The 22,734-nt window shown below is 40.7% G+C and overlaps 1 protein-coding gene across 5 annotated transcripts in view; it reads left to right on the forward strand.

Annotated features, from left to right (window-relative positions):
- The first annotated feature begins 8,843 nt into the window (after window positions 1-8,843).
- Window positions 8,844-22,734, forward strand: part of U2SURP (U2 snRNP associated SURP domain containing) — a 33,243-nt gene continuing 19,352 nt past the window's right edge. Inside the window, exons 1-12 of one of the 5 annotated variants that reach the window (XM_033150384.1) lie at window positions 8,844-8,970; window positions 13,093-13,140; window positions 13,879-13,977; window positions 15,315-15,429; window positions 15,936-16,078; window positions 17,338-17,405; window positions 18,419-18,513; window positions 18,596-18,631; window positions 18,722-18,804; window positions 19,750-19,915; window positions 20,712-20,923; window positions 22,433-22,476. In XM_033150384.1, coding sequence (XP_033006275.1) covers window positions 8,926-8,970; window positions 13,093-13,140; window positions 13,879-13,977; window positions 15,315-15,429; window positions 15,936-16,078; window positions 17,338-17,405; window positions 18,419-18,513; window positions 18,596-18,631; window positions 18,722-18,804; window positions 19,750-19,915; window positions 20,712-20,923; window positions 22,433-22,476 — 1,154 coding nt within the window. In that variant the 5' untranslated portion in view covers window positions 8,844-8,925. Of the gene's footprint in view, window positions 8,971-13,092; window positions 13,141-13,878; window positions 13,978-15,314; window positions 15,430-15,935; window positions 16,079-17,337; window positions 17,406-18,418; window positions 18,514-18,595; window positions 18,632-18,721; window positions 18,805-19,749; window positions 19,916-20,711; window positions 20,924-22,432; window positions 22,477-22,734 lie in introns of those variants that run through there. The other 4 variants (XM_033150386.1, XM_033150385.1, XM_033150387.1 and 1 more) reach the window with 4 other exon arrangements.

Genomic DNA, 22,734 nt, shown 5'->3' on the forward strand with positions numbered 1-22,734 from the left:
TTTACTCCCCCTTGTTGATCATTATTCCCCCAACCCAATTTTTCTTCACTCCCCCTTCTTTCCTGGAAAAGGGCCATTTTGTGATTTGCCTCAGGTGCCAAAATGTCATGGGCCAGCTTCCCCCCCCCCATTCTGTTGTAGCTGGCTATTCTGCACAGCCCACTAGTTGCTGAGATTCCCTCTCTGGAGAGAGACGGGGGCTGGGAGCAGGGGGCAGAAAAACAACAAAATAATAACTATACTAATCAACCGAAGGAAAAGGGAATTAGAGTTGCAAAGAGAGTTGTGAAGGGACATAGCAAAGGGAAAGTTATGAAGCACAGGAGGAAAGACATAGTTGATTTAGAGAAATCTGTGTAGTGGTGAAGGATAGAAAAATGGGTGGGGGTTATGGAGATAGGGTGAGTGTGATGGGTAGGCAACAGGAATGAGAGCAAAAACAACAATGGAGGTACAGAGTTTGATGCTGTTGCCTGGCAACCAGCAACTGCCAGCAAGGGAGACTGTTTCCATCATGGGATGAGCCAAGTCCAGCTACTTGGCCTCAGAGGATTTTTGCGAAAAACTGTTGCCTAGTATGACATTATGGAAGGGACAAGGAAATGAACAGGAAATGCGGCCTTTATACTGTGAATTTTCCATTCTTCTACCAGATTTCAACTAGACCTGAGTGTGATTTTATTGTGAGAATCTTTTGTAAGCTGCTATGGAAAGCCTTCTGGGGCTATAAAGTGGGGTGGAACTAATTTTTTATATCAATATATAAATCTGCATCATACCTGCCCTATGGGGTGCAGAAGGAAGACAGAGCATTATAAAGCAGAAAAAGAAGAGAGAATGGACAGAGTGCATTTTGGGTGCTGAGGAAGTGAGATTAGGTTTTAAAAATAACCATACTGTTAAGACATTAGCAATTTCCCCACTGGCTGGCCCTCAGAGTGACTTGAGAGATTTATCCCTGGTTTTCAGAATAAGCTTAAAGTAGTTGAAATCACCATTCACTTGGAGTGCAGCTATACATTATGTTTACCATTGAAAACAGTTTGTGGGGGGTTTTCGGTTGTGCAAGACAACAAAGATGAGCATGAGCCTGCTGCTAAATGCCACCCTTTCAAGTGTCAAGATCAAGGAAAGGTGTGCCGTATTTATTTATTTATTTATTTATTTATTTATTTATTTATTTATTTATTTATTTATTTATTTATTTATTTATTTCAATTATATGCAACTTCATTAACAAAAGCTCTAATTGATATTAAAATGTATCAGTTAAAACAGTTACAAATTAAGAGCATTTTAAAATTTAGTCACTTTTACCCACTGTCAACACTGAGGTACCGTCATAAGCACCTCTGAAAGATCTCCAGTGCAAAGACCTGGCATACTGAGGGATATCATTCAGTGGCTGCTGATGTATACTGAAAAACAGCTGTGCCACATTGTGTTATAAATAGCACAAATTCAGGATATACTTCCATATGGAATAATTGTTAGGGGGATGACCTTTCAGATTCCAGCTAAATCTCTGCCATGCTTTCCCTTTTCACAGAATTCCTGATACCACCCTGCTTGTGATTTGGCAAAGATTATTCATTATGAAAGTGCACAGAAGCTGAAATCATGCGTTCACACACGCACGCACGCATGCACACACGCACACACACACACCCCATTTGGTTTTAGTTAATGAGGTGGATAATTAAAAAGGATTAATGAAGTGGAGTAAAATGAATGGGTTATGACCGAATATAACAGCTGAAAGCACTACAGACTCTGCAACCGTTCCCTGCTTTCACATGGACACTGTCATTCTCTCATTCTTCTCCCCAAACCAAACATCTTACCTTAAATGCTTCCTATTCACCTCATGAGCAGAACTCTAGGCTCCCCGCTCCTGTTGTTTGGCCTTTCACTTCTCCGCATGCATTCACTGTGGACCAGATTAGTTCATGATGCTTTGCTTCTAAAGTATGGCCTCTGGCTGGACACCCTTTGGCTCAGAACCAGATCAAAAATAAAGAAGCAGGCAGAGGATGAGACTGTGTGTCAGTTCTACTGTGAAAGATGGAGGGCCAGAGGGGCCACCTAGAAGTTAGCAAGAATCCAGTGGGAAGCAAGTGATCTATTCCCCTCTCAGGTCAGCTGTGTTATTGCTGAAGACAAAAATGCTGCAGTAATCACATCTTAAAAGAATGAATTAACACAGATTACTCTCGGTTAAACCACAGAGCCTAGGGCTTGCTGATCAGAAGGTCGGTGGTTCGAAACTCCGCGACGGGGTAGCTCCCGTTGCTCGGGTCCCAGCTCCTGCCCACCTAGCAGTTCGAAAGCACGTCAAAGTGCAAGTAGATAAATAGGTACCGCTCCAGTGGGAAGGTAAATGGCGTTTCCGTTTGCTGCTCTGGTTTGCCAGAAGCGGCATTGTCATGCTGGCCACATGACCCGGAAGCTGTATGCCGGCTCCCTCAGCCAGTAATGCGAGATTGAGCGCCGCAACCCCAGAGTTGGACACGACTGGACCTAATGATCAGGGGTCCCTTTACCTTTACTCTCTAACCCAATAAAAGAGGACTGGATTAACCATAGACCCAACAGCCAGTGTAGCAATAAAGTTAAGAGCCAGTGTGGCATTACTGTTAGACTAGGACTTGGGGGTCAGTTCCCCAATTAACCATGAAGCTCACTAAGTAAACCTTGGACCAGTCACTGTCTCCCAGCCCAACCTACCTCACAGGGATGTTGTGAGGATCAAATGGGGAGGGGAAGAATAATGTACACAATCTTGAGCTTGGAGGAAAGGCGGATAGAAATTGGAATGGAAATGCATAAGTAGTGGAACCAAGGGCAGGTTTCAAAGGTCTAGGGCTGGCTTTCCATGCTATTAGTTTCTTAAGGGTGCTCAGAGTTGTTAAGAGACACCCCTCCATTCCCCTCACAGAGCTCCAATTCCCAGAGTAGATTACAAGCAGTCCTTTCCCAGGGAACTTTGGGAATTGGAGCTCTGTGAAGGAAAGAAAGAGGAATTTCCTTACCAATGTAAGTGGTCAAATTATCCTTGTCCAGAAAAGGGCACAGTTGATGCACTAGCTCAACCTGGTGATATATGATCTTTAAAGGTGCCTGGTTCTCCATGGACGACAACTGCTCACAGTGATCCTGTCTTAGTAAAGGTAGAAGGTAAAGGACCCTTGGACGGTTAAGTCCAGTCAAGGCGACTATGGGGTTGTGGTGCTCATCTCGCTTTCAGGCCAAGGGAGCCAGCGTTTGTCCAGAGACATCTTTCCGGGTCATGTGGCCAGTATGACTAACCACTTCTGGCGCAACGGGACACTGGACGAGTGCTAGAGCGCACGGAATGCGGTTACCTTTCCTCCGGAGTGGTACCTATTTGTCTACTTGCACTGGTATGCTTTCAACACTGTTTTTTTTTAAGATTGAGCTTCAGTCTGTTGACCATCATTCACTCCACTGCATCCAGGCATTGGTTCAGTTTATCCTCTCCTGACACCGATTAATAGAAAGTAGAGCTGAGTATCATTAAGCATGCTAATGACACTGTGCCCTGAACCTCCTCATGAATTGTTCCCAAGGGCTTCATATAGATGTTGAATAGGACTGGGGACAAAATAGTGCTTTGTGGCACCCCACAGCTGTGCTGCCAAGATGTAAACATGTAGTTCTCCAGTGCTTCTCTCTGCTACCATCATGCATGTAGAAGCGGAACCACCATAAAACCATGCCTGCAACTCCCAACCCATAGAGGATATTGTGCTCAATGGTATCTAAAGCGGCTGAAGGATCCAACAGCAGCAGCAGCAGGCTTGCACTCCCCTGGCTGCTCCATCAAAGGTTATCAGTCAAGGTGATCAGGGCCAATTCCATGCCAAACCCAGGCCTGAATCATAGGAGCCAAATCCTACAGCTACCCCGTAAAATATTTGAGGGGGTCACCCCCCCACAAAGTTAATGGGCATTGCCATTCAAAAGGTGTGTGCACACCATGTCATGTAATCCATTATTCAGAGTGGTGCTAACCTGCCCCTCCTCCCTCCCCATTATTTAATTCTAGTTGGCACCCCTAGCCTGAAACCAGACTGAAAACGAGTAATCTGTTTCCTCCAAATGTGTCTGCAGCCAAACTATCACTCAGAGCACCTTACCCCAAAAGGGGGTATTAAAGACTGGGTGGTAGTTGTGAAACCCCTCTGGGTACAGGTTAGGTGTTTTCAGGAGCAGACGTACCAACCTTCTGCTTTAAGGCAGTCGGAACAACACCCCCAACCCCACCCCAAGTACAGTATACTGTTTCAGTTACAGGTAGGTAGCAGTGTTGGTCTGCCATAGTCAAAACAAAACAAAATAAAAAATTCCTTCCAGTAGCACCTTAGAGACCAACTAAGTTTGTTCTTGGTATGAGCTTTCGTGTGCATGCACACTTATTCAAATACACTGAGACGGAAGTCACCAGACCCTTAAATATACTGTTTGTCAGTGCTGATCACCCTCTGGATGAAGCACTGCCTTCCTCCCACTAAAAAAAGGGTCTGCCTGTGAATCATTTTAGGCAGACAAAGGCATGGTGATAAACAAACAAATCATTGTAAGAGTAAACCAGTGTTTCAGAGTATATGCTGCCTTGAGGTGTATATATATGACACATTAGCTTCTATGAATAGATTTCAGTACTGTATTGCTCATCTTTTCCTTTCGAAAAATGTGTTGACTGCACCCCCTAGTGGTGAGGAACCCCACAGAACAGTCTTTACAAGACTTTTTAAAACGTGTTTATGCAAAAATGTGGCATGGCTGAGCACAATCTTTTACTAGACCATGCCACTGAAATGTGAGGGCCTGCAGCTGAATTATCTTTATATGATGTACATACATCTATATACACAGTTGTTTCAAAAGCTCAAGACTTTAGGGTTCTGGAGATTTCTTCAATTCCTTTGATACGACAGTTGCATCACCACTCACTCTGAACCAAATATGATGTGGGCTTTCTTCTTCTTCTTCTTCTTCTTCTTCTTCTTCTTCTTCTTCTTCTTCCATATATGCCTATTTGTTGTTGTTGGGGTTTTTTTTTTTTTGCAGGTTTCAGCACTTGAATGTATTTTATATCCCACCTTTCCAGTCTGGAAAGCCCTCCCAATGCAATTCACAAAAATAACACAACACCCAATACAATAAAAAGAAAGCTGACATAAAAAAATATTAAAAGTAAAACAGCAGCATAGAACAACTTAAACTCAGATCAGCAATACACAGAAACCATAATACACAATCATAAGCAGTGGTGGCTTAAAAATCTAGCCCCACATTAGTAAAAAAATGAATTAGAACAAAAGCTGTTTAAGGCCCATTCTGAAATGGCTAAAGTGGTGGCCAAATGTACTTTGGTGGAGGAAGAAAGTTCTACAAAGACGGGTCCACCAGTGAAAATGCTCTTTGCAACCTTTTTCATTTTGGCCCATTGAACTGTTGGCCTTAATCTAAGTACAATCTGCATGATTGCTCTTAAGAGTATGCCAGATGGAGGAGCCGTATGGGCAAGTTCATGTAAGTGTGCTGTACAGACTAGGTATTACAGTGGTAGCTCGGGTTACATACGCTTCAGGTTACATACGCTTCAGGTTACATACTCCGCTAACCCAGAAATAACGCTTCAGGTTAAGAACTTTGCTTCAGGATAAGAACAGAAATTGTGCTCTGGCAGCGCAGCGGCAGCGGGAGGCCCCATTAACTAAGTGGTGCTTCAGGTTAAGAACAGTTTCAGGTTAGAACGGACCTCCGGAACAAATTAAGTACGTAACCAGAGGTACCACTGTATATACTCTATCACTTTACCCCTCAAGCAGTTGAGCAGCTGTGCTTTATGGTAGGTGAAGTTTTTGAACAGACTTTAAAGGCATGTAGAGCACATTACAGTAGCATACCATCCAACATTTCTCCAATGAAAATAGGACATCCCATTCCATAAATATAATTTTACTATTTATAACCCACCCATCTTACTTGGGTTGTCCCAGCCACTCTGCACAGCTTCCAACATATATAAAAAGGTAAAGGAACCCTGACAGTTAAGTCCAGTCGCAGACGACTCTGGGGTTGCGGCGCTCATCTCGCTTTACAGGCCGAGGGAGCGGAATTTGTCCGCAGAGCTTTTCCAGGTCGTGGCCAGCATGACTAAGCCACTTCTGACGCAACGGAACACCAAAACCAGAGCAGCGCACGGAAACACTGTTTACCTTCCTGCCTGAGCGGTACCTATTTATCTACTTGCACTTATTGGTGTGCTTTTGAACTGCTAGGTTGGCAGGAGCTGGGACCAAGCAATGGGAACTCACCCTGTCACGGGGATTCGAACCGCCGACCTTCTGATCGGCAAGCCCAGAGGTTCAGTGGTTTAGACCACAGTGCCACCCACTTCCCCCAACATATGTAAAAACATAAAAAATTAAACATTTTTTAAAAAACCTTGCCTATACACTACATGATTGCCTTCAGATGGCCTGAAGGTTGGATAATTCCATACCCTTCAACATTTCTCCAATGAAAATAGGGACGTCCTAAGGAAAAGCGGGACATTCCAGGATCAAATCAGAAAATGGGGCGGCTTCTCTAAATTAAGGACATCCTTGGAAAATAGGCACACTTGGAGGATCTGCAGTAGTCATGGATTGTAACTTATTTGTTTTCTCTTTCTGAATCTAGTTCTAGTCCAACCTCCTGCATTGCAGGGGATTGGACTTGATGACTCTTTCGGTCCCGTCCAACCCTACAATTTTATGACTAATACATGATTGTACCAAGTCTTCGTACATAATCCTGGACAACGTACAACTTCCTGGGCCTTTTGATTATGTAGCTGACATGTCAAGTGGAAGTGGGAGCCAGTGTGGTGTAGTGGTTAAGAGCGGTAGACCTCGTAATCTGGGGAACTGGGTTCGCGTCTCCGCTCCTCCACATGCAGCTGCTGGGTGACCTTGGGCAAGACACACTTCTCTGAAGTCTCTCAGCCCCACTCACCTCACAAAGTGTTTGTTGTGGGGGAGGAAGGGAAAGGAGAATGTGAGCCGCTTTGAGACTCCTTCAGGTAGTGAAAAGCGGGATATCAAATCCAAACTCTTCTTCTTCCTCTTCTTCTTGCAATAATTAATGTATGGAATTTTCTGCCACGAGATGTGGTGGTTTTTAGCTTAATGTTTTTTTCCTTAGTATTTCCGGGTTGCTTTTCCAGGTATTGCCCATTCAAAGTGGCTTACAACAATGCAGCACATGAAGCACACATGTAAGAGATAAAACCACCTAGTCTTCTCAAAGATAAAAAGACCAATGTTATGTACTGAGTTGAATAGGATCCAAAATGCACCAGTCTGATTGGTCCTAGAACAATAGGATTGAGATTGCAGCAGTCTGACTGGTCCCAGAACAATAGGATTGAGATTGCAGCAGTCTGATTGGTCCCAGAACAATAGGATTGAGATTGCAGCAGTCTGATTGGTCCGCAGGAGCCACCCAATCCAGCTCCAGGTGGAAGTGAATCCGCATTCCGATTGGCATACAGGAGTATCCCGGAATTAGCCAATCACGTGGGGCCCATTGTGTAAATAGTGTATATAAAGCAAACGTTTTGGGGGAACTGCATTCCTCACTACTATGAGCTGAATAAAGAGCATGAAAGTCACACTGGACTCCGAGTATCTTTCAACCAACAAAACAAAAAGGAAATAGCCACAGTCCACCCAACTTCATTATGCAGACAGGATAGCGTAGGTGAAGCCAGCTTAGGTCCAAAACATTTATAGCTTTAGACATTAAAAACAGCACTTTAAATTGAGCCTATAAATGCACTGAAGCTTTCCCAACAGGACTATGGAGCAGCTCAAGTTTTCAAACCAACTTCAAGCACATCTGCAGTGTGTATTACAGTAGTCTAGTCTCTGGGCATTACTGGAGCAGGAACCAATGTGGGGCTAGGTCGAATCTTTCCAAAAACAGTAGTGCTGCAATTCACATACCAGCCAAAAGCTGGAATAACGCACTCCTGGCTACAAAAGCCACGTTGTATTTCCCAACCAGCGATGAGTTCAGGAGGCTCTCCAAACGGCACACGAGGTCTTTCAAGGCGAGTGCCCCCCCCCCCCCATCTAGGACAAGCTGGTAGCCTCCTTCTACAGCTGGGCATCTTGGAACCTACAGGACCTCCATTTTTCTCAGATTTAATCTGTTTGCCCTCATCCCAGAACTGTTTCCAAGGCGCCAGTTTAGTATTTCAACAGCTCTTCTCTGACTCACATTATCCCTATAAATAAATAAAATCTGTCCGAAAGCTCTGTCCCGTAACGCTATTATTATACACTGGAGCTACTCAGCGCTATAGGAAATGCATATAATTTACTTGTGGCATGATTATATATATATATATATATATATATATATATAGAGAGAGAGAGAGAGAGAGAGAGAGAGATAAAATGAATATATTCCTGCATAATGAATACACACATATTCATTATGCATTACTTAATTAGCCTCATTTGGGCTCATGGCTCGGCGGGCTCTGGGCGACTTGCTTGAGTGTCCGGATCAGCGTTGGCTGCACATGCCAAGCTGGCAAGACGTCAATAGGATTTTAAAAATCTGCATCCCATTCGAAGCAAGCCCTTTCTCCGCGCATGCGCGCCAACGCGCCCTCTCTCTCGCCTTATGCCCTGCAGGCGAGGCGGAGCTAGGCTTCCTCCTTCGCCCAACCATTTTTTTTTTTTGCCTTCCGAAATCTCGCGCTCGGCTATCGGCTCGCCGCGCCTTGCCCTTCCTCCTCGCCGCCGCCGTTCCTTCCGCCTAGAATCCCTCTCTCTTCAAATCTGTGGAGTCGGCGCTCGATTTCCGCCGCTGAGGCTCGAGCGGGGGAACAGAATCAAGATGGCGGACAAGACGCCAGGCGGTTCGCAGAAGGCCAGTGCGAAGGTGAGGCCGCTCTTGGGGCCCAATTGGCGGTTCCGCCTGGTCCGAGGGGGGCAGGCGGGCAAGTGCCGGTGGGTGAACGCGGAGGGTCGGCGCGGGGAGCCGGCCTGGAGACGCGCGTGCTGTCGCTGCGGGACGTGGTGCGCAGGCGGGCGAGGAAGCGAGCTCGGTTGGCTTCGCGGCCTAGTCTCTCTCCCGCCTCCCAGCTCAGCCGGTGGCAGTGCGAGGCCGACGGATAGGGGCGGATTATAGCGGGGAGCAAGCGAAGCGGCAGTGTCGCCTCCCTTTCCTTACACATTTTTTTAAAAAAGTATCCCTTCTCTCCGGGAGAGAGCTGTTTCTGTTTTTTTCGTTCTCCCGCTCCTCCGATGCACCGTCTCTTCGGGGTTTCTTCGGGAAAGGCTGCAAAAACGTGGGGTGTATATAGGTCACTATTCCATTCTGCATTGATTATTCTTGGGAGTCTATCCCGGTGTGGACTTTTAACCTCCCCTCCCCATTTTTAAGCCCTCGTGTGCTTGGAGAGAGAGCGGTCTGGTGCGTGTGATCCATGCTTGTCCCCTCCACCTTCGAGCCGCATAAACATTCAGTTTATGCATCCTGGCGATCATTTTACTTAGGTAATATTGGCACATATGTGTCCTGCCTTTTGCGACGCGGGGCCATGTAAGATACAGTGTAGTAGTTCATTTTGAATGTTTGTGCTGTCCTGCATTGTCATGAAGGAGATGCAATACGTACTCAAAAATGGCAGAAATGATTAAATAGTAGATAATTGCTAACATGGCTGCACAATTTTCATGACTGGCTTTTCATTGCATTTACACACCACAAAGTATGTTATGATGTACAAGGCTTTTTGTTACATGGGGGAAAAATAGGTAGGGATTTGAGTGAAATGGCCTTCCTTATTTGATATGTTAAAGCTGTTCTAGAGCAGTTTCTTCCTCCTTGCATGAGTTATATTTCAGAATTTTGTTGACGGATTTTGTTCCCAAAAAGTTGCTTGTTTTAGGTATAGATCCCTGGATTTTATGCTGCCACCTTAACTGTGTTTCTGGAATTAAATGATGTTTATTATAAAGGATGGTACAGAGGTGATAGCTTATGCATCTTTTAACTTGGGACCAATTAATCATTTTATTTGTATACTGCTTTTCCAAAGTTAAAACCATGCTCAAGGCAGCCTGCAACATATATATTTTTAAAAAATCACATAATTACAAACATAAAACAAAAAGTATTCATAAACAATAAATTAAACATCAAAAGTACACAACCACATTGAACAATGTGTCTTCAGCTAGTTGTTTCCATTGTCTTTTTATATATGAATTGACATATATTCATATTCATATATTCATGTAGGTATTTTTGTTTTGCTTGTATTTTTGAGGATTATGTGTGCATTATTGGAGATCAAGAACCATCTAAATAATGGTAGCCAACAGACTTCTTTAGATGTTGTTGAACTCCCATCAGGCTCAGCCAGCTTGCCCAGTAGTTGGGATGACAGAAATTGTAGTCCAACAATGTATTAACTCGAGGGGACCACATTGGCTATCCTTGTTCTAAATCAAGTATGGTAATAAAATAATCGGCAGCACTGGGAAAATGTGGTGGTGTGGCACTACTTTTAAAATATATATATATAAAGCACCTATACTTTTCTAGATGCTATACAAATATTTAAGAAACACTCTTACAGTTTAACAGACATACAGAAAAGCAAAGGAACAGAAAGCAAAGCAAATTCAGGCACTAGTTTTTTGAATGTTTAATGAGCAAGTGGAGTGGCCTTCTGAGGACTGTTGCCAGCTCTGCTCTAAGCTCTTATTACATTTGTAGGTTAAAAGTTTAATATACAAAAAAGGACTTGGTTCACTAGGATGCTGATAGTCAATGTTGTGCCCTTCAGGTGCTGCTGGGCTACAGTTCTAATCAACCTTGACTGTTGGGGCAGAGGGAAACAGTACTTCCAACATCTGAAGGGCACCAAGTTGGCTACCCCCACGCTACAGTCTGGTACTCGTAGTGAGAATCACCAGTGACTTCATAAAACAATCATTTATGAAGCAGGGATTATTATGTCTAAAAACTGACCAAATGTTGCACAGCATCCGCCTTCCTTCAAGTGATTTTAGTTGATGTACTTTCTATGGGAAAACAAGTTTCCCTAAAATATTGGGACAGTTTGAAGAAATATAGAGCAGTGATGATTTAAACCTCCTGACAACCTAGCAGTTCGAAAGCACGTCAAAGGGCAAGTAGATAAATAGGTACCGCTCCGGTGGGAAGGTAAACGGCGTTTCCGTGCGCTGCTCTGGTTCGCCAGAAGCGGCTTAGTCATGCTGGGCACATGACCTGGAAGCGGTACGCCGGCTTCCTCGGCCAGTAAAGCAAGATGAGCATCACAACCCCTGAGTCATCTGTGACTGGACCTAATGATCAGGGGTCCCTTTACCTTTAATGATTTAAGCAGACTGCACAGTGCGGAATTGAGTAAAGTTAATCTTATTCACCCCAATTCAATAACTGTGAAGCTGAAACCCAAGCCTTTAGGTTACCTCTCTTTTCTCACCACCCTTTAACCTACACTGCCACATCATCTGGCAAACTGCCTTTGAAACTGAACAGTTTCAAAAGTACTTTGTGGTACAGGATAGGGCTCAGCTATTTCAAGAGGGGAGAGGATAATGAATTTCACTTACCTAGCGCAAGCCCCTTGTGTGTGTTTGAGCAGCTTTTGGAATCTCAGCCATTGCTATTGAATATGGTCTTCAACTGGATTATTTCTGTAGAAAACACTGGCAAGCTTCCCCCCCCCAAAAAAATTCTATCTATCCAAATATTACTTGTACAGTAAAGGAAATGCAGTATTCTTGCCTTTATTTTAAGGGGAAAAGGCTTCCACTTGCATTTTATGCAGATGCATTGAGAGATCTGTTCTTAAGTCCCACAAACAACAAAATTTAGGCCGTAGTAAAATCAGTGAAATTTAGCCCATTAAAATCAATGAGAAATGACTACTGATTGCCATTTTAATTGTATGGGAACTGAACAATATGATGCATGGTCTCTGAAACCTCCTTTTTTCTAGATACTAATAAAATCAATTTTCTACTAGTGCTTGGCTTTCAATAAAGTTAGATATTTTTTGTATTAGAAAATGAATTACCAGGTTGTGATTCAGTTTCACTTGTTACTTTATTTCCAGTGTTCACATCTTTATTGAATAAGGAAGTTAGACTGAGGTTCACAAATGGTTTTCTTCATAACATGGCAGAATAGACTTGTTTTGAGAATTTGGGGCAAGGATCCAATGAACCATAAAACTCGTTCTGTCTCAAATAGCAGGTACCTTAATAAACAGTATAGAGTTCAATTGATCAAAATGAATAGACTAAAATTGAACTTGGCAGGTGTTTGGATCATAACTTTATTGCTTTGTTTTGTTTCTTTTTCACCTTTGTGAATGAATTTAGCTTTTGAGTACTAATTTGAGAGAAACCACATAATTTCATTGCATAATTTAATCGACTCCTTTCAAATCTATTCAAAAGCTAAATCATTCACGAAGGTCAAAAAGAAACAAAGCAATAAAGTTACCGATTAAATTCTGCAATGAAATTATGTGGTTTCTTTCCAGGGTCTGAATAGCAGATTGGATTTTGGTCAATGAAAATAGGAAGAATATAAAATTTTACTAAAATGTTATTTCCTTTATAGCAAGTGGATTACGTATGAGGTAGATAAAGGAATTTCTGGATCAGCAGCTGGAAATAAGATAGTCACATTGGACTACCTGGAGTAGACAACTTCAGGATTATTGCTGGAAAGCCTTGCAAAGTGAAGGAAAGTGATATATCAAAGATCCTACATGGTGACCACTTTGTGCAGTTAAAAATAATGAGATTATTTTGAAGAATATTGCCTCTCACTTATAGAACTTGAGCTCATTTTAGAATCCCTGGAGTAGAGAGATGACTGTATTTTTCAAAATTCTTTTCAGAATGGTCAAACCATTAGTTTTGAGTTGATGGTAAAGGTAGTTCAAAAGAAAATTGTGTTGACAACCAATTAAATGCCTCCAGAATGTAATTCTTGTATATCCTTCATTTTTAGGCCAGGGTGCCGGACACAACACGTGTAACTGGATCTCCAGAGAATCATGTAAGTCTCAAGGTGGATGAGCAAAAATCTTAACAAAACTGTTCCTGTTGTCCTCACCAATTGATATGTATGAGCTGTTGTCTCTTTAAAAATGATTATTGTTACTTTGGTTCATTCCCTTCCCAAAGTGGGCTTTTTGCCAGTTGTACTACATGTTGGATATAGTACAATGGTCTGCAGTTTCTTTTATATCATTGTATACTGTTGGTGTGAATGAGTTTTAATGTGGTTGAGCATTTCAAGAAGTGCTCTGTAAAACATATTTTAAAGACTGTGCTTATTGATATAGATCCTGCTTTGAGATGCAGATCTTCTCAAAAGCACAAAGTATTTTGTTTTTGTTGTTAATTAAATTTGTATGCCACCCTACATCCGATCTCTTAATATAAACTTAAATTCACCTAATCTTGAACCCTTTCCCCATCCTTCTATAGCCTATGATTTTTCTACTGTTCTGCCTCCCAGATCACCATGTCTTGTTCCCTTGTCTCTTCCCTCTCCTGAAACTTCACTTGGCCTGTAAACCCCCAGCCCTTCCCTACCCAAACATATTCTTCTGTCTGTTCTCTTTATATCTTCCTGACACCTGTCTTGTGCCTTTGACTAACAGGTTTCTCTACCTGTAAGAATCCTAGTCTTCAGCACCTCAAAGTTGCCTAGCTTGGTTGGTTGATGATTTCCAGTGGTGCAAATAACTTTTCAGACTTATGATCAAATTAATTTTTTTTTCTCTTGCAGCCACTTTTAGAAAGCAAACTTAAAGCATTTAGTATTGGCAAGATGAGTGCTGCCAAGAGAACTTTAAGCAAGAAAGAACAGGAAGAACTGAAAAAGAAGGTAATACTTTTGGAACTATTTTATTATTATTTAATCAGATGGTTATGTTCTACTTATTGCTAATAAAACCAGAAGCTTTTATTTGGATAATATTGACTTAGTTTAGTGTTGTTTTTCCTGTTGTACTCTTTGAATGTTGTATCTTGTTAACATTTGCTGCCAAATCTAAATTGCGCACACAGCTGTTTCTCTAAACCAATGGACGGATTTCAGACAGAAAAGTTTAGCCCAGTAAGATGCAAGTTCTAACCAATATTAGGTTGGGCTACAGGATCACTCTTTGAATGCAAATTTCTTCTTAACTCAGTTTGGCTATTATGTGTGGTGTTTGTTGTTTTTAATCCTGGTTATAATGAACCTACGGGGGGGTCCCTTTTTTCTAACTGATTCGTAAACAAAATTCAAGAGAATCAAATTAACTAATTGGGGATGAACACCCCAGTATGTCTGCCATCAGGGACAGGCACAGCAATAGGCTATACCATGTCCTGGTTGTGTAGTCTCAGTTCTTTGTAGCCTTTATGTTTCTAATTAATCCCAAATTCTATCTTGAGATTGGAGTCTTTGAAAATGAAGATTGTACCCTTCATACTCATAGTTTCATTTTTAGTTGGTGATGTAGGTTTTAGAGAACGTTTTCCAGTGTCATCATCAATTTGGATCTGACTTAGCATGTTTGACTTAGTAACAAGGTGTCCCTTTTTAGTTTTGTTTACTATTGTGTCCTGGATGAATTAAAAGTGTTTCCAGTAGCCAAAGGGAGTAGAAGCAAAAATATTTAAATAGTGGAGAAAAAACCATAAGCCCACTTAATAATATGTTATGACAATTATTTTTATTGGAATACTTTTAAGACAAAGCATCTCAATAGTGCAGACTTTTTACATTTAAATGGAAAAAATGAAGGCATTGTTAAATGACAATTCCTAACGATTGCCACCTGAAAAAAGTTAATTGCAACTTTGATGCTATCCAATCTGGCCAGTATTATATTATTTCTACTTTGCTATAGATTTTCCCTTCTCTCAAAGTCTGCTCATGAATGCTGAGATATCCTTGGGCATAGTATGGGATATGTTGTTGGGGGCTGCAAATGGAGGAAGGACTTAATGGAATTCCCCTTCCTTAAACTAAAGGAAGAGCAGTTTAGGATCGAAGCCAGTAATGCTAACTTAATCTATGAGTTTCCTCTTCATGTGGGGATAAAGTATTGTGGCAAGAGAATTTGCATCCTGCACCTTGTTGGTAGTTCAGGTTAGCATGGGTACAAAAATGAATATAAACAATATTAAAATGACTCAGAATTAGTAACTTGCATAACATTTTGGTGGATGTAGGAAGATGAGAAAGCAGCTGCAGAAATTTATGAAGAATTCCTTGCTGCCTTTGAAGGAAGTGATGGTAATAAAGTGAAGACGTTTGTCAGAGGAGGTATTGTTAATGCATCTAAAGGTAAGATATGCCACTATACTACATAGAATTATTTATAAGGAATACTTGGATTAATTATTTTTTTATCCTACTTAAAATGTTTGGGTTTCAGATTAAGAAACATTTCTGACAATGTTCCTTCTAATGATGAATAAAACAACAACAACAATATATCTATACCCCACCCATCTGGCTGGGTTTCCCCGCCACTCCGGGTGGCTTCCAACTGAATATTAAAAACAATACAGCATCAAACATTAAAAACTTCCCTAAACAGGGCCGCCTTCAGTTATGCCCTCCCAAAAAGCATGCATCTCATTTTGAGAGCCCAGTGGGGCTTTAGACTTGAACTTTTTGAACAGCAGCACCCTGTTTCCCATGTAATCTGGCAAAAGGGGAAAAAAACACCTTGGGAAAGGTGTGCATTTCTCAGTTTGTGATATTGCGGGTTGGGGAACTCTGTTTAAAAGGCACATTGCTAGTGTGTTCAAATAGAATCTTTCAGTAACCATTAGCCTGTCTTTCAGCAGAACACGAAACTGATGAGAAACGAGGAAAAATCTACAAACCTTCATCAAGATTTGCAGATCAAAAAACCCAGAGCCAGAGCCAGTCATCTTCTTCTAATGAGAGGCCTCCATCCCTTCTAATAATAGAAACCAAAAAGCCAGTAAGTTTAGATTTTGCAGGTATTTTGTTTCCCTATATCTTGTTTTGAAAAGGCATTAATTACTATTTTAGTTATTTATGCTTTTCAAGTGAATCTTATAAAGTGATGTAGATGAAAATTATGGAATAAAGCAGAAAAGACAAGCAGGAAATTCCTGTAGTGCCAAACCATGTTTTGGTGTTACTTAGGAAAAGTGAAATAGTCAATGTTATTATCATTGTTACATTTATTTGTTGTTTACTACATAAAATGTCTCAAAGCGACTTACAGTTGTAAAAGCATAAAGTGCAAAATTTAAAATATCAATTGTGGTGGCCTTTGATTTAAGAAACATTTCTAGAAGAATGTGCTATTTTCTAATTATATTGGTTTCAGTAAATAAATAATAAAAGGAACAAGGTTGTGAAATCCTATTTGAAGGCTAGTGTGTCTTCTCCCCATTTTATCCAAACATAAGGAAACAGATAGGACTGTTATTAGAAGTTCAGGGATTACCCCATGGCTTTCTGCAGGTCTTGGGGTGGGGTGTAAGTGATTGGTGGCTCTCCCCTTCACCTGAAATACCCCTAGACATAATGCTCTTATATGGCATTGCAGCTTCCCCGTGTTGAATTGCAGGCCATTTTAGTGTTACGTGTGATGTTGATGAATTGTGAATAGGTTTTAAGCTTGAAACCTGACAGGATGGAGGTTGCATAGGTGTTTTCCTGTGTCCTTCAAACTGAGCAATTCTGTAGCCTGGATGGGGTTGCATCCCCCTGAAGGAGCAGGTTTGTGGTCCAGAGGTTCTTCTGGATACAGCTTTGTCACTGGGGACCCAGGTAGCCTCAGTGCTTTTAGCCATTTATCAGCTATGACTGGTAAGCCAGCTATAACTGTTCTGGACTGGAGAAGCTTAGCCACAGTAGTTGATGCATTGGTTACTTCAAGGCCGGAATACTGCACTGCGCTATAGATGTGGGGCTTCCCTTGTGTTTCACATGGAAGCTGCAGTTAGTGCAGAATGCTGTGTATGGTTGCTGACAGAAGTGAGACCCTGCCAGCATATAACACCTCTGCTCCCAGACCTCCACTGGTTTAATATGGTTTTTAGCTTATTGTTGATTATAATTATTTGTTGAATGTTTTAAACAATTGCTTTTAACCATTGTTGTTTTTTACTGATAATGTTATTGTTTTATTCTTTCTGTAAACTGCTTTGAGATGTTGATAAAATGGTCATTGTGTGTTCCTGAATATTATTCAACTTGTGTTATTAGCCTTTGAAGAAGGGGGAGAAAGAAAAGAAAAAGAGCAATTTGGAGCTTTTTAAAGAAGAATTAAAACAGTATGTATTTGCCTTCATGTTGGTTCAGATAATCAGATTTTCAGAATTTGATTTATGTTAAAACGTCAAGTTAGGACAGATTGGTGATGAATAAATTACCTAAGTCCTGTTAGTATATTGCTTGAATTTTAGATGGTGTCTTCTAATATTAGGAAAAATATTAATGCCCAGGAATTTTTGTAGTCCTATAATCCCTTCTGTATATATGTGTTTAGAATTTGGAAAATTGCACAAAATATAGAAGCAATAGAATATATATGAATTAGGGAAGATTAAAAAAATACTAAGTGTTCTGAAAAATCTTGGCTCCTCTTATTTTAGCCAAGTAATAAATATGGATCTACATAATTGTTCTGTTTTCTGGTGTTTCTCTTACAAATGTAGGCTATTTTCATTTGCTTTAATAAAATAGGAACAAAATGCCAGTGGAGATGTTCTTTACCTGCTATGCCATGCATAGAATGCAGAATAGATAATATAACTGGCCTACTGTTAAGTTACATTTTCATTGAGTTTTAAAATACATTTTTTTGCGTTAAAAAGTAGCTGGGCTCATGGGAGTTGTAGTCCAGAGCTTTGGAGGGCACCTAGTTGAAGAAGGCTGCTATACATCAATGAGACAAAAGTGTCACCTGTGAAATTTTGAATTGTGCATGCAGTTTTTATTGGGTTGGATCCAGACTCTTGAAGTTAGTCCCTATTGAAATCAGAGTTATAACTAATTTCATTGATTGCGGTGGGATTTAAATAAACTTAGTCTTGATCCAGCCCATTGTAGATTTGGAGAAATGGGGAAAGTTGCTCTTGTTTGAAGCGGAATTACCTTGGGGCTAAACATGATGACTTGACACAAGGATAATTGAACAGTCGTCCTGTGGGACATTTATTTTAAAGTATTTAAAAATGCTTCAGGCTGTTCTCTGTGTTGGATTTTTTAAAAATAAAAAAAAACCATTTAACTACAGCCATTAGGATTGCAACCAGTTATCACTTTCATAAAATATCTTCTGTAGAATTCAAGAAGAGCGTGATGAAAGACATAAAACCAAAGGTAGATTAAGTCGTTTTGAGCCGCCTCAATCGGATTCAGATGGCCAACGCCGTTCCAGTAAGTAGTTATTATAATTTTATTGGAGTTCTTTAAGTCTACAAAAGCTGTGGAATTAATAGGCATATTTTGCTTCCCTTAGTGGATGCGCCTTCAAGAAGAAACAGATCTTCGGGTGGTAATAAAGTTTCATAACCATTGAATTAAAATATTTTGTTAATGTAAAACTTACACTTTAGATTACATCCTGTATTTTTTATTTTTTTAGTATTGGATGACTATGCTCCAGGTTCACATGATGTAGGAGATCCAAGTACGACAAATTTGTACCTGGGAAACATTAATCCCCAGGTAATGATTGCAGAAATTGATGTTTAGACCAATGCTTCCTGTGTTAACTTTATATATATTCCCACATCTGCAGTAAACAAATATTATTGTGCATATTTAGGACAGTACTCAGGTGTATTAAAACCATTTTTGCTGAACATTCATGAAATGTCAATTCTCATTTTACAGCTAGGGAACTGATAGAATCTCTTTGCATGAAATCATCATCAGCTGAGTAGAGATTCAAGTTTTGGCCTCCCTTTTCCAGCTTTATCTGCTGTAATAAGCCACCATTTATTGGTTGACTTTATGCAGAAAGCTGTTCCAAAAATGGCTTATATTCTCATGTTTGAATACAATGGAAAGTATGGTTCAAGCTCTAACAACATGAGTGAAGATGGTTCACTAGAACTTCTTTGTTCTGTACTCTCCTGCTTAAAAAGAGATTGATGGAACAAGATACCAACATTCTCATGCCATGCATAAAAGCCACAGAAAAGAAAAAAGCTCTGCTTGCCCACTTGCACTTCCCTTTATCATTTTTTGTTAGTCTTTCTGCTTTATGGGTAACCTTTCCCCCATTGATTCATTCTCCCCTCCACCTTCCTGCTGTGTCTGGGGAGGAGTGGCCAAGTGTTTCTCCTCACACAGCCCAGGCATATATTTGGCAGATTTTTCACCATTCCCATACCTTGGAGTTAATTGCAGGATAAGTGGCCACATGCTATGTCAGTGAGCAAGGAAGTAAATCTGTGTTGCAAGTTAAAGATACAGCAGATTAGTATGACTTAGAACCAGTTCCAAACCATGATTTGGTGCTATAACAGTGAGCCTTCAATCTGTCTGGCTTATTCATGGCCTTCTCATAACACTTTTACAGTGCCTGGTTCCTTAGCTGCTTTCTTCTTGTGTCCAGTTGAAAGGGAATTGTTTAATCACATTCTGGTTTCTTCCTATGTGCTATAGATGAATGAAGAGATGCTGTGTCAAGAATTTGGACGCTTTGGGCCTCTGGCAAGTGTCAAAATTATGTGGCCAAGAACTGATGAAGAAAGAGCGAGAGAGAGGAATTGTGGATTTGTTGCTTTCATGAATAGGAGAGATGCTGAACGTGCATTAAAGAACTTAAACGGTAAAGAGAGGGTTTCAAAAAAACTTGAAATATGACATTTGAGGAAAAGCATTGGGAGAAGCAATGTACTTTTTAGTGGAAATTAATTGGGGGTAGAGGTATATTTTCTCTTTCAGTTGTGCTCCATGTTCCCCCCTCCCCCATTGTGGGGTGCTCTAAATTTTAGAAGGACCCTTCTGAGCCAACTCAAGTGGACCTGAGACAAATAATAGACATCTTTACTTACATTAATCATTCCCTCATGTGGGGCACAAATTAATAAAAGGTGAAGGCTAGGAGGTAGCATTGGAATTTCTTTCAAGAGTCTAGAGTGAAAGAATCCTGGAAGGGGGGAGAAAAAACCCCCACTTTTGTACACCCTATGCAAGTATTGGACACTTCACAAAAATAAGTTGTATTCCTATCAAAAGGGACTTGCAATCTAAAAGGCTGCCTGAGTTTTCCAGTGTAGAAGATTGCATAGGCAGTTAGTAATATTTGAAGGCACACAAGTGAGTATTCTGCTACTTGTAACTAGAACTCCTTTATATGTAATAAAGTTTTACTATGCTTGCTATAGATGCAGTATGTCTTGTTCTTCTTAAGGATTAGAAGCATACATTTCTCCTAAATAAAACTGAGTTCAGGACTTAGCGGGGAGGGGAGAATTCATATTCTGGCAGCAGCAGGCAACATTATTCTTTGATATGTGACACAATGAGTGAGCTTTTATGTGGACACCACTTGTTTTCATTGAAATATTGATATTTCTTTCAACTTGCATATTTCTAAACCAATGCAATCTTTCATTTGGCAGGCAAGATGATCATGTCTTTTGAAATGAAACTAGGCTGGGGCAAAGCTGTTCCTATTCCTCCACATCCTATATATATTCCTCCCTCCATGATGGAGCATACTCTCCCGCCACCTCCTTCAGGCCTACCATTTAATGCTCAGCCCAGAGAGAGGTTGAAGAACCCAAATGCTCCAATGTTGCCGCCACCAAAAAACAAGGAGGATTTTGAGAAGGTAAAAAGTTAACCAGGGCCATACCTCATCTTTATAAATGCTAAATCTATGGTAGTCTTTAATATTGTCTTTATAGAATTGCACTGTCCAGGTCTTAGCTAGAACTGAGTTGTTCCCTGCCTTAGCTTAAGAAGCCTCATTTCAGAGGCATTGCCTTGGTATATTTATGCCACAGAATTGGGTCTTGTTTTTCATTGCACTTTCAAATCTGGCCATCTTGGGGGTTTCCCCCCCTCCACGCTCCCTGGTTTTTTCCCCTCTTATGTCCCCCTTTTTGTTAGCTGCCAGATTTGCATTATCTAAATTATTTCATATAGAAGGCTAAATTTTAAATCCAGGCAGATAAATTAACACTAAAATGAGCTCACAATTAGTTTTTTTAATGAAGAAAAATTATTTCAGACATTGATTCAGTAGCTGAAGAGGGCAGGATATTTAAAAGGATATTAGTCTTTAGAACATGGTAAGTATCTCTTAAAACCAAGTGTAAGGTCACAATGATATAATAAGTTGTAAAGTTCTTTAGGGTTGGAAGGGTTGGGAACTAGAGGCCAGTGCAAATGTAACACTCTTGTTTGAATTGAGAGCTGGCTTCAAGGTTGTGTGCCCCATCACTTTCTGAAGTGTAAATTGGCCATTGTTGGCCTTAACCATGGCTAACAGTTGTGTTGGCAGTGTTGCTAGCTGTGAGTAAGGCTACCCAGGGATCACTCCCCCAAGCAGGATCTGAAATCAAAGGTCCAAGCTGGATTCTTGTCCTGGTTAAGTGAGAGTCCTGATTAGCCTTAACTGTAGTCAGTATTACTGCAGATGTAATGATTAACTATGGTTAAAGCCAATGGTGCATATTGGAGAAGTCAATCTTCAGAAAGGAGGAGATGGAAGGAAGCACATAGTTGCACAGCTAAATTAATTAATCATGCTTAAGTAAACCATAAGCTATAGTTTGTGCAGGACCCAAGTAGCAAATGGAAGGGAAAGAAGATTTCTTTTTTTCTTTTTACATTGGCTTTCATCTAGTAAGCCCCTTCATATGCATGCAGGGGACTTGCCAGGGCACAGTAAGGTTTTGATTTTTCCACTTCCTTAAAGCCTTTTCCCTATTCTGTACTAGAAAACTGTTTCCAAAACACAAGAGGCCTTGGAAATGGCTACTGATGCAGTAGAGGGGAATTGCTGTTCAGAAAAAGAAAAGCCCTGCTGTGTGCATGGATCCTGCCTGCTCCTCTAGATTGCTGCCATTGCCAATATAGTACCTATTCTACGCATTGATGTGCATTCTCTCAGGAATGTTCTAGTGCTTTGAAATTAGTGAACCTTCAGTGGTTCGCTGCACACAGCCATTTGCTCTTTATGTAAATCCGTAGTGTATAACTTCGCAGCAGTGATTGCCTGCAAAACTTGTGATAGATGTGTAGTATTTTCAATGCATATGTATTTTTTTGCTTGTTACTTGTTAACAATACTCACATATTCTATGTTTATTATCTGATGTGACTTCATATACAGACTCTGTCGCAAGCCATAGTCAAAGTGGTTATCCCAACAGAAAGGTACATTTTTTTCTTTATTATTACTGATCTAAATATAGCAAATATCCCCTTTTGGAATTTTACAGAAAAAGTGTCATGTTGAGGAAAGTTTTAGGCTTGACTGAGCAATGGTTATCCCTCCCAGGTTGGCAGTGAGAATGTTGGGATCTATATTAAAATTGAGGTTTCATTTGTTTTAACTAGTATTTCAGTTCAGAATAATAATTTAAACAGATTAAATAGGGGATTATTTTTGCAGGTGAATGAAGACTGATGTAT

Source organism: Lacerta agilis, chromosome 5, assembly GCF_009819535.1.
Source record: "Lacerta agilis isolate rLacAgi1 chromosome 5, rLacAgi1.pri, whole genome shotgun sequence".
NCBI classification, from domain to species: domain Eukaryota; kingdom Metazoa; phylum Chordata; class Lepidosauria; order Squamata; family Lacertidae; genus Lacerta; species Lacerta agilis.